Genomic DNA, 13,643 nt, shown 5'->3' with positions numbered 1-13,643 from the left:
CAATTAGGAGGACCATCAGACAATGAAAAATCTAAAGCATTGAAACATGGTTAGATAAAATGTACAGCACAGAAACAAACCATTTGGATCTGTTTTGGTGTTTATGCTTCACATGCATCACCTCCCATCCCGCCTCATCATATTCTTTTATTTCTTTCTCTTGTTCAATCAGCTTCCCCTTACATTTTTTTTTAATGTATTTCATTCAAAACATATTCAACGGTACAAAAACAAATAAATCAAAAACCATTCTCCACTCCTCACAGTTCGTGCGTGTTTTCCCGCCCTTTTCACCCCTCCTCTCCTTCCCCCACCCCGCGACGAACAATTCCTCAAACATGGTAACAAACAGTCCCCACCTTGTCTCAAAACCCTCCGCTGATCCCCTCAATTCAAACTTGAACTTTTCCAGCTGGAGAAAGTTGTACATGTCCCCCAGCCAGGCCGCCTCGCCCAGTGCATTATCGACTGCCATTCCAACAGAATCTTTTGCCGGGAAACAAGAGAGATAAAGGCCACAACGCCGGCCCTCCTCCCCTCCATCAGCTCCGGCGTTTCTCTTACCCCAAAAATCGCCACCATAGGGTCCGGCCCGGCCTCTACCCCAACAATCTTTGATAATGTCCCAAACATTTCCTCCCAGTATCTCTGCAACTTCCTGTACCAGCCTCCCCGAACAGGCACCGGAATGTGGCGACTAGGGGCTTTTCACAGTAACTTCATTGAAGCCTACTCGTGACAATAAGCGATTTTCATTTCATTTCATTTTCATTTTCAACTTCCCAGCCCCAGGTCTGATCCGCGTGATTTGCTGGTCCTCACCCACACTTCTCACACTCGTCTGCCACCCACTGAAAGAACCCACTCTACCTCACCTAAGTCATATGCACCACCTTAAACTGAATCCAACTCGTCCTTGTGCATGAGGAGGTTGTATTTATCCTGCGCATCACCTCAATCCACACTCCCCATCCCAACAACGCCCCCCCCCCCCCCCCCCCCCGCTCCTCCTCCCATTTCTCCTTAATCCTCACCACCTGCAGTCCTCCCCGCACTACCCCAGCCACCCATATATATCCCCAATCCTACCCTCCCATTCATACCCGGGAGCAGCAACCGCTTCAACAGGGTATACTCCGGCAGCTTGGGAAACCTCTCCATTCCTTCCGTACAAAGTCCCTCACTTGCATATACCCGAATTCTCTTCCCTTCGGCAACTCCACTCTCTCCCGCAGCTCTTCCAGACTTGCGAACCACTCTCCAGATATAAATCCCTTGTCCTCACCACCCCCATCTCTCTCCACCTCCTATAAATGCCATTTGTCTCCCCCGGCTTAAACCCATGGTTCCCACACAGTGGTGTCAGCACCGACATCCCCTCGATCCTGAAGTGTCTCCTCAGCTGGTTCCACGCCCTAATCGTGGACTGTACCACCGGGCTCACAGTCTACCTCCCAAGTGCCAGTGGAAACACCGCTGTCACCATGGCCCTCGGGCTGGACCCCTACAAGACGACTCCTCCTCCATCCTAACCCTCTCTAACCGCTCCACCCTCTCGGCATTCAGTAGTCGTGCGACAGATTTGGTCATGCCACCCCCGCTTTCTGCCTCTGCAGCAGGGCTCTCTTCACCCTAGGTATCTTCCCAGCCCATATAAACTCCAAAATCATTGTGATGACTAGGGGCTTTTCACAGTAACTTCATTGAAGCCTACTTGTGACAATAAGTGTTTTATCATTATTATCCAGTTTCCGGAAAAAGGTCATCGGAATGAAGATCGGGAAGGGTGGAATACAAACAGGAGCCTTGGCAGAGCATTCATTTTTACTACCTGGACCTTCCCCCGCCAATGTCAGGTGTAACGTATCCCATCTCCTAAAGTCCTCTCTAACCTCCTCCACCAACTTTGTCAGGTTCCATTTGTGCATCGTTGCCCACTCCCCCGCCACCTGAACCCCCAGATACCTGAACCTGTCCCTGGCTACCCTAAATGGCAACATCCCAAGATTGGCTCCCAAACCTGCCGCATTCAACGGAAACACCTCACTCTTTCCGACATTCAGCTGATAGCCCGAGAAGGCCCCAAACATCTCTAGCATGTCCACAATTCTCTCATACTCTCCAATGGGTCCGACGAACTACATACCACCATCAAAACCAAAAAACAAATCACCCCGAAGCCCTAACAATGGTGGCTGGAGACTTCAACCAGGCCAACCTCAGGAAGGTCCTACCCAAACTCCATCAACATATCTCCTGCCCCACCAGAGATGCAAACACCCTGGACCACTGCTACACGAGCATCAAAGGAGCCTACCGCTCCATTCCCCGACCACACTTTGGCAAATCCGACCACAAGTCGGTACTCCTACTTCCGGCTTACAAACAGCAACTCAAGTGTGCTGAGCCAGTCAAGAAAACCGTGCAATGCTAGTCCAAGGAATCTGAGGACATCCTCCGCGACGGCTTGGAGACTGTGAACTGGTCCACATTACAAGACAGCTAACCTGGACGAGTACGCAACCATAGTCACAGACTTCATCAGTAAGTGTGTCGAGGACTGTGTACCAAAGATGACAATATGGGTATTCCCCAATTGGAAACGCTGGCTTAACCAAAGGGTTCATTCCCTGCTGAAGTCCCGGACGGAGGCGTTCAAGTCTGACGACCCTGACCTATAAAAGAAATCCAGGTACGACGTATGGAAAGCCATCAGGGATGCAAAAAGACAATAACGCATCAACCTAGAGTCCTACGCCAACGACACTAACCCACGCCGACTATGGAAGGGTCTGCACAAGATCACAGGCTACAAAGCAAGGCCAGACGGAATATCTGGCAGAAGGTACAGAAGTCTGAAGACCCGCACATCCAGACATAGGAATAGCTTCTTCCCAATAGCTACAAGACTCCTCAATGACTCCCCCTCGGACTGATCTGTTCCCTGTAAGAACACGATTCACAACGCCCTTTCCCGCTCTTGCTCATGTATTTGCTTTGTTTGGCCTCTTGTTCCACACTGTAAGCAATTACTATTTGTCGATGTACCATTTGTCAATGTTCTCTGTTGATTATTCTCTTTGTCTACTAGGTACATACTGTGTACATTCCCTCGGCCGCTGAAAAATACTTTTCACTGTACTTTGGTACGTGACAATGAATCAAATCAACGAACATCAGCAGGTCGTCTGCGTACAGGGACACCCGGTGTCCCTTACATGTTTCTATGCTATTTGCCTCAACTAATTATTGTGGTAATGCCCTCCATGTTTTTGCCACTTCTTCAGAGTCACCTATTGGATTTATTAGTGACTATCTTCTATCATGGTCACAGGTTTTGATCTCGTCTACATTTGGAAACTTCTTTCCCCTTCTAATTTCTAATTGCATTTCATAGGCTGTTTCCACCTGCATTCTTCCCCGAATTTCCTGAGTTTGTGCTGCTTGCGACCAAGATCATTAAGAACAAAACTAGAGGATGTGAAATCACCCAAGGTACAGTTCACTGATACGACAGGGTTGTTGGTCCGACCATCACTAATGACTTATGCAAGAGTCCTTCTTGTTTATTCCCTTATTTCTCCATTTATTTTTGCTGTTACATTTTTGATCCATGCTTGATCAGTGGGCACATGTCTTTAAGTCAAGGAGCCTGTATCTTTAATTCAAGCAGACAAATCCAGAAGTCTGTGCTGAGTTGCAAACTGGCCAGCATCAGTGAGAGAGATGGACTGGAACACTGTTTGATTGATTTGTGCGGTGACCGATGAATTGGTCCAAAAGGCTGTGCACTGCCTGGTGACAGGTGAAGATTGGGTCTTGTCCCAGGGCAATGGTTCTCAGAGACCTGAGTTTTAATTTTCACTCTGGCAGCAAGGTGAACAGACATAGTTAATTCTCTCAGGAAGATCGAGCTAACTATCTCCAGCAAGCCTGCTGAGAAGGCTGTCTCTCTCCCCAGTAACCTGTGGGTGCTGTGTTCCTGAAACTACAGAGGCCTGAAGACAAACCAAAAACTGAAAGTAAAGTTTGATGAGAAATAAACTGTCTCTCCAGCAATACTGTGAACACTCAGAAACAAGAGGGGGGAAACACAGTAACAAATGAGAGAGCAATAAGAAAGTGAGGAATATATGAAAATTAAAAGTGATGGGGACGTGCAAGGGGGAAAAATGAAGTTCAAATTGAAGAGCAGAGAAAATGAAACGAGTAAAAAAGAGATGGGGCACGCAATGTGTGAGAGAGAATCAGAGAACAGGAGCATATTGCAAAGAGGGAGAGAATGCTTGTGTAATAAATCCACTCCAAAGAAAGTATGTCAGGGGATGGCAGCATGGTAGCACAACGGTTAGCACTGCTGCCTCACAACGCCGAGGTCCCAGGTTTGATCCCGGCTCTGGGTCACTGTCCGTGTGGAGTTTGCACATTCTCCCCGTGTATGCACGCGTTCCGCCCCCACAAACCAAAGATGTGCAGGGCAGGTGGACTGGCTACTCTAAATTGCCCCTCAATTGGAAAAAGTGAATTGGGTACGATAAATTTATTAATTTTTTTTTTTAAAGAAAAGTGTTCCAGAGGGGAGGAAGAGACTATTCTGAGAGAGAGTTGAGAGCGGAAAAAGAAAGTGAAAGAGAGACAGATTTGGCAGATACTTTATGCAGTATATGTGTGAAAACCCTGGGTAGTTTAAAGGCTTCCAAAACAAGTGAGGGGGGAAAAAAGAGCAAGACAAGTCAAATAAAGGATAGGAATATGTATGTTGTGAGAAAGTGCGCATGGCTTATAATGAGAAAATGACAAGAGTAAAGTGCACGAGAGTGAAGATGGAGGCAAGAAACCTGAATGAAGGGGCTAGTGGATAATTAGAGATGACAATGAAAGAATACTTGAAGAGTGAATGCAAGCAAAAGAGAAATGAAGTGGCGGACAAAAGAGAATGAGTTGCAGAAAGGGTGTCTTCAATTTCTGGAGAACAGAGAAGCGCATTGAGTCATTTTCTATATTCCCTGGTTTCATGAGAGCTTTCCAAATACACTGGACACAATTGGCCGGCAACAGTGCAACAAAAATGTCAATGGTGAAGCACACCGTGGAGTTCTAACAATTCTTAGTCATTTCAAATAATTGAACGGAGGCTCATGTGATGAGCGTGGGAGCTGCTGCGTTTTCATGAGCCATAAGCTCTACCTGTTCTCTAATCCTTACTCATGCCACAATGTACATTTCATAATTGTTTTTTTCTTTAATATATGCCTTGCACTATGTCCCTGGTTGATCCTGATCGAACTTTTGTGATCAGGAGCCGAGTCAAATCGTAGAGAATCCTTGTTTGACCATGGCAGTCAGAGTGGGCTGGGATGAGGCCCACCTTGCACTGACGTTGTTACTGGTGCGCGGACCTACTCCGCGGCGGTGCCGAGTGCATCAGGACAATGACCGCCATTGAGAATGTTGTACTATATGAGAATTTCAGCTCCATGAAGCAGGTCATTGGAACTCACTTTGATGAATTGGGAGATATTCTTGGGAGAACAGTGGAGACACAGGAAAGAATTCTTGTATTCGATAGAGCACTTTCCATTCATTCAAACCCTGCTGCATGGTGTGTCATGTATCCTGATGGGTTCGGGAAGTTGGGGATGGACCGTGAGCCTGGTCCCTGGCGAGAAGTGGGAGGCAAGTTCCCAATTCAGTTTGAAATTCGCGACCATGTTTTAATAATCTTAATCTGGTGGTTGAGCATACGAGGTTCGACGGAGCAGAGTGTATCCGGTCTTCGAAGCCTGGGGTCAGTTCGCATCCCCCCCAACCACTGGCACATTATCCTGTTCCCGGTGCTCAATGTGAGGTGTTAGAGGTGCCAATTGAGTTGAATCATCCATCAGCGGCAGGGGCTCAGGCGGCAGGTCGCCTGGGGCGGTGGCATAGTGGAAGTGAAGGTGCTTTGCTATTGTGGTTTTCGAGAGATCCTGAAACGTGTTTGATGCTCCTGTCACAGCTTTGGCCTTTTCGAGCAACATAAATGGATTTATTATCCTGCAATTCTTAAATAATCCTGGGAGTTACTACCTTCTGATTATGTTATCGATTATTTGTTGTCTTTTCTCCTGCAAGGGTGTTAAGCACAAGAGCGAGCGTCGGCAGTTATCCCGTTCTCGCAAAAGCCATATTGAGTCGCTTATGTGAAACATGGTCTGTGTCCAGTTTTAGTCCTTTCTTTTATTATGTGCTGTAATCCTTGTCATTATGAGACGAGTGTGCTTTTTGGACATCCTTAACCTTGTTTATAATGAAGGTGAGTGGAGCCATGGCAGGGTGATGGTTGGTTAGTTGGGTTGGAGTTTAGTGGTAGGGTTAGGCAAGTCCTCACTGAGATTGAGGTAACCCCCAATTAGAGCTTACTGTATTGGGCCTTTATTTTTGTTACGTTGAATTTAAGAATCCGTGTTTATCTCCTGCAATGGCCCAGGAAGATTATGTGCCCTGGGGATGACTGGGTTCCTTCTGATTTTTCCTTGAGATTGGACTGTTTTTTGGGGTCTTTTTTTTTTAAGAATAGGAGTAATTGAATGGTGGTGCACGCAGAGATCGGTTTGGTCAATCCTTGATTGATTTGTTGAAGAGAGAGACTGTTTGCCAGTCCTCTACATTGATGGAGACAATCCCTCGCGTGGGGGTAAGTTTGATGGAGGATATAGAACATAGAACAGTACAGCACAGAACAGGCCCTTCGGCCCTCGATGTTGTGCCGAGCAATGATCACCCTACTCAAACCCACGTATCCACCCTATACCCGTAACCCAACAACTCCCCCCCCTTAACCTTACTATTAGGACACTACGGGCAATTTAGCATGGCCAATCCACCTAACCCGCACATCCTTGGACTGTGGGAGGAAACCGGAGCACCCTGAGGAAACTCACGCACACACGGGGAGGACGTGCAGACTCCACACAGACAGTGACCCAGCCGGGAATCGAACCTGGGACCCTGGAGCTGTGAAGCATTTGTGCTAACCACCGTGCTGCCCCTTTTAGACACGCTTCACTAAGCAGTCTTCTGGGGGGTTTCCAGAGTGTCTTTCTCGTTGTGGTTGGGTTTTCCACGTGGAAGCACTGGTTGTGACTCTGTTAAGGCAGCCCTATCATTTGCCTTAATATCCTTCTTATAATGGCGTGCAGTGCAGGGCAGTGGCTAATATTCCTAGGTCAGCTCAGGTGTCCTTCCTGTACGTTTTTTTTCTTTTTTTCTCTTCATCTGGGTGAGCAGTGTGTCTCTTAAATTCTGGTGCAGTCCAGTGGCCAATATTGTACTGGGGGAAGAGGGATTTGCTTCTTCCACCCTCCCAGGGCACCTAATTATTGGGTGTCTCTTCAGTGATAGGATCTCCCTGGCTGGTGTGATTTTTTTTTTTTTAAATGTGTAATTGGGGGTGGTGCACTGCTCTGGGTGTAGTTGGTGAGATGTAGGATCGGTGGGGTGTGGGTTTTGGGGTGTGCTGGAGGTCCTGTGGGTACTGATTCCGGTGTGTCATAATGAGCTGAGCTAGGCCTGGTCGGGCGGTGTGGTTGGTGTACTTTGGTTGATACACTGCTGCTCCTTAACGGTGGGGGTGCTTTATCCTTTGAATAAGCAGCTTGTTCTCTTCTTCACTAATGGGGGATGGGCCTGCGCCAGCGGAATATGGACCCAGGGTGTGGTCCTGCTCATTTGTTATCCTGTGATCCACTCCTGGCAGTTCCTGTTCTCCTTTCTTGTTTTTCTTGGAAGGTGTTCACGGCACTAATCACAATCTGTACATGTTGCTGCTGGTCCTCTTCGTATAAACGTATCGAATGATCTTGGGTCTGTACTGGGCCCGAGACTAGGGTTATGTTGCGTAGTGTACACCCTTTAGAACTGGGTTTCTCGTTTATTTTCGGCGTATGTTTCCTTTAAAGGGTGGGTGTGAAGAATCCATGATTGGTTCCTGCATGGGTGCAGATGGGTCTAGTATCCAAAGACAAGAAGTTGCGGTGTGTCATTGGCCCCTCTGGCACTCCTGTTGGTGCACGACCGAACTGGCTGCGAATAATTAATCCTGCACTCCCGTGGCATTTGCGAGCAATCACTGTGTGGAAAGGTATGCACCATTTTACCATGTTTTCATGGCCTTATTCTGTTTCTCCCTTGTTCTCTGGTTGGGCTTATAGAGCCACAAGTTATGTCTAATGATTGTATCGAGATAGTTATACTGCTGTTCTCCTGTCCCTCTCTGTATTCATGGTTGCTGAGCCTTTTGTTTGCTTGCTGTACTGTATCATTCTTGTGGTTTTGTTGCATTGTTTCTTAAAATGTAAAATCCTAATAAATATACTTAAAAAAGAAGAATTAAATGAAAGGGAGGCAGGAGTCAAGCAACAAGAGGGAAAAACTAAAGGCAAAAATTAGATATAATTAAGCTGGATGTGCACAGAAAGGACTAAGTTTTAGGATGAAATCAGACTTTAACTTCCTATAGCCTTGCCATCAGAATTCAATTGATGCTCAACAAAAGGATATTCTGCATTCTTTCAGCTCTTTAGCATCTTCATCCCTGCGCTGCTTCTCTAAGAGCACCTGTTGCCTGGAAACTTCATCAAGGTAGGTTGTTTCATCCTCATCTAGGCCTCTTACCATATTTTCTGAATGAAAAGATAAAATCAGAGCATTTGTGTCAAGTGTGTTCATTTAACATACTTAAGTAATTACATTCTTTTTTTTAAGAAAACATTTTATTGAAGCATTTATAATTTTACCATTTTAACATATGAACATTCTGAATAACAGAGGGTTCCGACACACGCAAATCCCCACAGGAACATACCCGACTTCCCCTAACTCCTAGCTACCCAAATATTAGATTACCTGCCCTTCTTCTCCACTTCCATGCCTCGCTTTCCCTTACTTCCTCCCCCCCCCATCCCCCCCTTCTGCTGACAGTCAGTTTTCCTTGAAGAAGTCGATGAACGGCTGCCACCTATGAGCGAACCCCTGTATTGAACTCCTTAAGGCGAACATAATCTTCTCTTGCCTGAGAAACCCTGCCATGTCACTGACCCACACCCCTGACTTTGGAGGTTCAAGAGTCCCTCCACCCCAGCAAAATCCATCTCCAGGCCACCAGGGAGGCAAAGACCAAAACGTCGGCCTTTCTCCCCCCCTGGGCTCCCGGATCTTCCAAATATTGCCACCTCTGGGCTCGGAGTCACCCTCCCTTCCAGGATCTCTGACATGACATCTGAAAATCTCTACCAAAATCCCCTCAGCTTCGGATACACCCAAAACATATGTACATGGTTGGCTGGACTTCCCCCACACCTCCCATACCTGCGCTCCATCTCCTCAAAAAACCTACTCAACTGGGCCACAGTCATATGAGCCCTGTGGACTATCTTGAACTGGATCAGGCTAAGCCTGTCACATGACGAGGAACGAGGATGCATTGATATTTTTCAGGGCCTTCTCCCATAACTCGACTTCCAACCCCCCCCCCCCCCCCAGTCCTCCCACTTCCTCCTCGATTGGGACCCCTTCCCACTCCATCAATTCCTTATATATTTCCGAGACCCCCTCTTCCCCAACCCCTGTTTTTGACATCACCTTATCCTGTAGCCCCCTTCGAGGGAGGCGAAGGAAGCTTGGGACCTGCCTCCGGACAAAGTCCTGTACCTGCAGGTACCAAAATCTATTCCCACCTGGCAACTCAAACTCCTCCTCTAGCTCCTCCCGGATCGGGAACCCCTCCTCAATGAAGAGATCCCGAAATCTCTCAATTCCTGCCCGCTGCTACCTCCTAAAGCCCCCGTCCAGCCCCCCGCCGGAGCGGACCACTGATTATCACAGATCGGTGACCAGTCTCATGTGCTGCCTCCATTGCCCCCACACTCTCAGGGCTGCCACTACCACTGGGCTTGCGGAGTAATGAGCCGGCAGGAACGGCAGAGGTGCCGTGCCGTTAACAGAGCCTCCAGACTCGTGCCCTTACAAGATGCCGCCTCTACCCCCTCCCACACCGACCCCTCCCCCACTATCCACTTCCTAGCCATATATAATTACATTCTGATCATCATCCTTGAAGTAACTACATTCTTCAAAATTCGATACAATAAATATGCAGTTAGAATAAAACAATACAAGACAGGGAATGCAATAAGGTAGTATCACCAAGATATCTTGGGCTGTGATAAGATTTTGAAGAAGCTTAATAATATTTTATCTAAAAATAGCAGGTCCTCCATAGAGAGACTTAACTGTCAACCACAGGCAGCTCAAGTACACTGTATACCAAATTCACGATATTGAGGTTTTTTTAATTTAGGGAATGTATGCTTTACTTCAAAAATAATTCCTGTTTATTTCCTCAGGGAAGTCTGGTAAAAACTATTCAAACCATTTTCCATCACGCCATGTAAGCTCATTTAAGCCAGGAGCAAGCAACTGTTCCATGCACGTGAATCTGTCCATATTACTAAGTTCTACCTATACCAAGTCTCATGTTTTGAATGTTAGAGATCCTTGCACAAGATAATAGAACCAGAGAGCAATGGCCCTTCAACCACAGAGAAATTCACCCCAATCAGAAAGGAACACACTTCCTTCCTGATGATAGACTGCACTATCTTACTTAAAATCAACAACCAGACATCCTTATGACTGTTACTGCAAAGATACATACTCACAACTTATTCCAACGAGAAGCAATAAACAGGAATGCTTCTCGATCATATAGGTCAGTTTGATCAGCTCTTTTACCATGGGCCACACAATAAGAAAATTGCAGCAGAGTATCAATTGCTTTGACACATCCAATATTACACTCAAAATATACACATACTTTTAAAAAATAAATTTAAAGTACCCAATTCTTTTTTTTCCCCCCAATTAAAGGGGCAATTTAGCACGGCTAATCAACCTATCCTGCACATCTTTGGGTTGTGTGGTGGGACCCACGCAGACGCAGTGAGAATGTGCAACTCCACAAGAACAGTGACCCTTGGCCAGGATTGAAACTGGGTCCTCGGCGCCGTGAGGCAGCAGTGCTAACCACTGCACCACCGTGCCGCCCATAAGATATACCCATACTTACACAAAATATATTTCTACACATCATGTAATACATATATGCATACACATATTCATTATTATTGATCAATAAAATGACATCCATGTTACTAAATATTCCAACAACCCCTTCCCTCTCTCAGCAGCAACACTAGTATCTAAAACGATCCAGACCCCACCAAAAAATGTTAGAAATTTGAGCCAACGCTGATGTTCAATGGTCAGTGCAGTCATGAAAAAATGTTCAAATGTGACAATGAAAGATCCCTGGTTGTATTCTACTTCTTACAACAGACATTTTGATAAATCTGGCAGGCAAAAGGATTTTCTGTTCTATATGGCAGGTAATTTTTCATGCAGTGTGATAACATTCCTCGAATTGCTTCTCCAATTGCTGGTGCACATAGACTGTCAAGCTGTACAGTGCCGTTATCACATGGCCTGCAACAAGGAACTGAAGTGGTAAAAGTCAGTTCAATTTTTCAATTTACATGGAGCCACCCAGTAATAATCAAACGGGCTCCAGGGCTCAGCAAAAGTAATTCTATTTGACGCTGAAAGACAACTGGCTTCAGCCCCACAAAAGATACCAGCAAATTAAACAGCTAAGTGGGAAGAGAGTACTAAATAACATGACACAGAGCACAAGGACACTTAACCATTCATTCCTCCTCACTGCTTTCTGAACATAGTTACATAATCAGGATATTCTGCTTGTGAAGAAGACTTTTGTAACTCCACTCATCACTTTGCTTTTCACCTGTGACCTACACAGGGTATTTCACGGTCTCCTATTTTACAATTTCTGAAATGTTTTGGTTAAACTTTTGATTCTGGCTCTTATAATTCATGTCTCATCGTAACTAAGTACTGAGTCAGGTCTGTCGTGTAAAATGCATGAACAGAAAATAACTAGGTATTTATACAGCGTTGTTAATGTAGTGAAATGTCCCATGTGATAGAGAAATGTTATAAAGCAGACTTCCAGTGGCGGCCATGGAGTGAGTGGTCGCACACTCCGGCTCAAAGGAGTTGGTTTGGGCACTTATACCGGTTAGGGAGGGAGGAAAGTGGTGCAGAAAGTCTCGGGGAAGAGAGTTTCAACCCAAGAGTGGCCTGTCTACTGGCTACCAAACCCGGCAAAAGACAGTTAAAGCGCTGGCTAAGGCGTTGGAGGTGATTAGTGGTGCCGTACCAATTTCGAGAATGGCGGAGGGGGAAGGGTTGCTGCCGGTGGGAAAGCCTCAAATGGAGCAGTTGGTGAGCTTCATCAAGGAGGAATTTCGCCAGCAAAGGAAGGAGATGCATGGCGACTGGTCGCAGGTGATTGAGGGGGTACTGGTACCTTTGTGAGGGTCATTAGACCTGGTGGAGAAGTGCCTTGAGGCGCAAGGGGTGACAATGCGCGAGGCGGAGAAGGTGGCATCCAACCAGAGCGACTGGATTGGTGTCCTTGGAGACAGAAGTGTGGATCCTGGGGGATCTATGCAAGTCGCTGCGGGTGAAGGTGGAGGAGCAGGGGAACAGGTCCATACGGCAGAATTTGCAAATCGTGGGTCTGCCAGAATGTGTGGAAGGAACGAGCGCCACAAAGTACCTGTCAACGATGCTGGCCGGGCTGGTGGAGGAGAAGGTATTGGACAAAGCGTTGAAGGCGGTGTATCGAGGGGAGATTATCTGGTTCAAGGCTCATAGGGATAGGAGGAGAAGGGAGGAGCATGAACGGCTGCTGGGCGAGATAGTTAAGGTGCCCCCCCACTAAGGACTTGTTGGCGGAGAGGAAGAGGCTGCAGGGGCAGTTTGATAGGTTGACGATGCGCAAGGCCATGGGGCAGCTACGGAGGGTGAGGGGGGTGCAGTACGAGTACGGAGAGAAGGCGAGCCGTATGTTGGCCTATGTGGCGACAACCGGCATCTAGGGAAATTCTACGGGTGCAGGCAGAGAATGGGGAGTGGTTCTGGAGCCGGCGAAGATATACAAGGTGTTCAGGGGGTATTATGAGAAGTTGTATAGGGCCGTGTCAGGCGAAGAGGAGGGAGCTATGGGACTGTTTTTGGATGAGTTGGCATTCCCAGAGCTGAAGGAAGAGAAGAGGCAGGCATTGGAAAAGCCACCAGGGCTGAAGGAGGTGATGGACAGTATCAGGGAAATGCAGTCGGGGAAAGCCCAGGGACTGAATGGCTTTCCGGCGGAGTTTTAGAAGGCGTTTGACGCAGACTTGGCACCTCACTTGTTGGGGATGTTTAGTGAGGTGATGGAGAAGGGGTGTTGCCACAGACTCTGACACAGGCTTCGTTTACACAGATCTGAAGAAGAGTCCACTGGACTGTGGGTCGTACAGGCCCATTTTATTGTTGAATTCGGACATGAAAGTATTGGTGAAGGTGTTGGCGGGGAGGATGGTGGGGTGTGTGCCTGGGGGGGTTTCTGAGGATCAAACAAGTAAAGGGCAGGCAGCTCTCTAGCAATATCAGGAGGCTGTTAAATGTGGTTATGACTCCATCAGGGGGATGGACACCAGAGGTTATTGTTTCTATGGATGTGGAGAAGGCCTTCGATC

The 13,643-nt window shown here is 47.0% G+C and overlaps 1 protein-coding gene across 4 annotated transcripts in view; it reads right to left on the bottom strand.

Moving 5' to 3' along the window:
* The window catches only part of psme3ip1 (proteasome activator subunit 3 interacting protein 1), a 137,526-nt gene that overhangs the window by 32,365 nt on the left and 91,518 nt on the right, over nt 1-13,643 (bottom strand). For all 4 annotated transcript variants that reach the window (XM_038806862.1, XM_038806865.1, XM_038806864.1 and 1 more), the window contains exon 4: nt 8,542-8,663. In XM_038806862.1, the coding sequence (XP_038662790.1) occupies nt 8,542-8,663 (122 nt within the window). The remainder of the gene's footprint in view (nt 1-8,541; nt 8,664-13,643) is intronic.

This window comes from Scyliorhinus canicula, chromosome 9 (genome assembly GCF_902713615.1).
Source record: "Scyliorhinus canicula chromosome 9, sScyCan1.1, whole genome shotgun sequence".
Classification (NCBI taxonomy): Eukaryota; Metazoa; Chordata; class Chondrichthyes; order Carcharhiniformes; family Scyliorhinidae; genus Scyliorhinus; species Scyliorhinus canicula.
The sequence above is the reverse complement of the archived record's forward strand: the minus strand, read 5'-3'. Positions and strand labels throughout refer to the sequence as shown.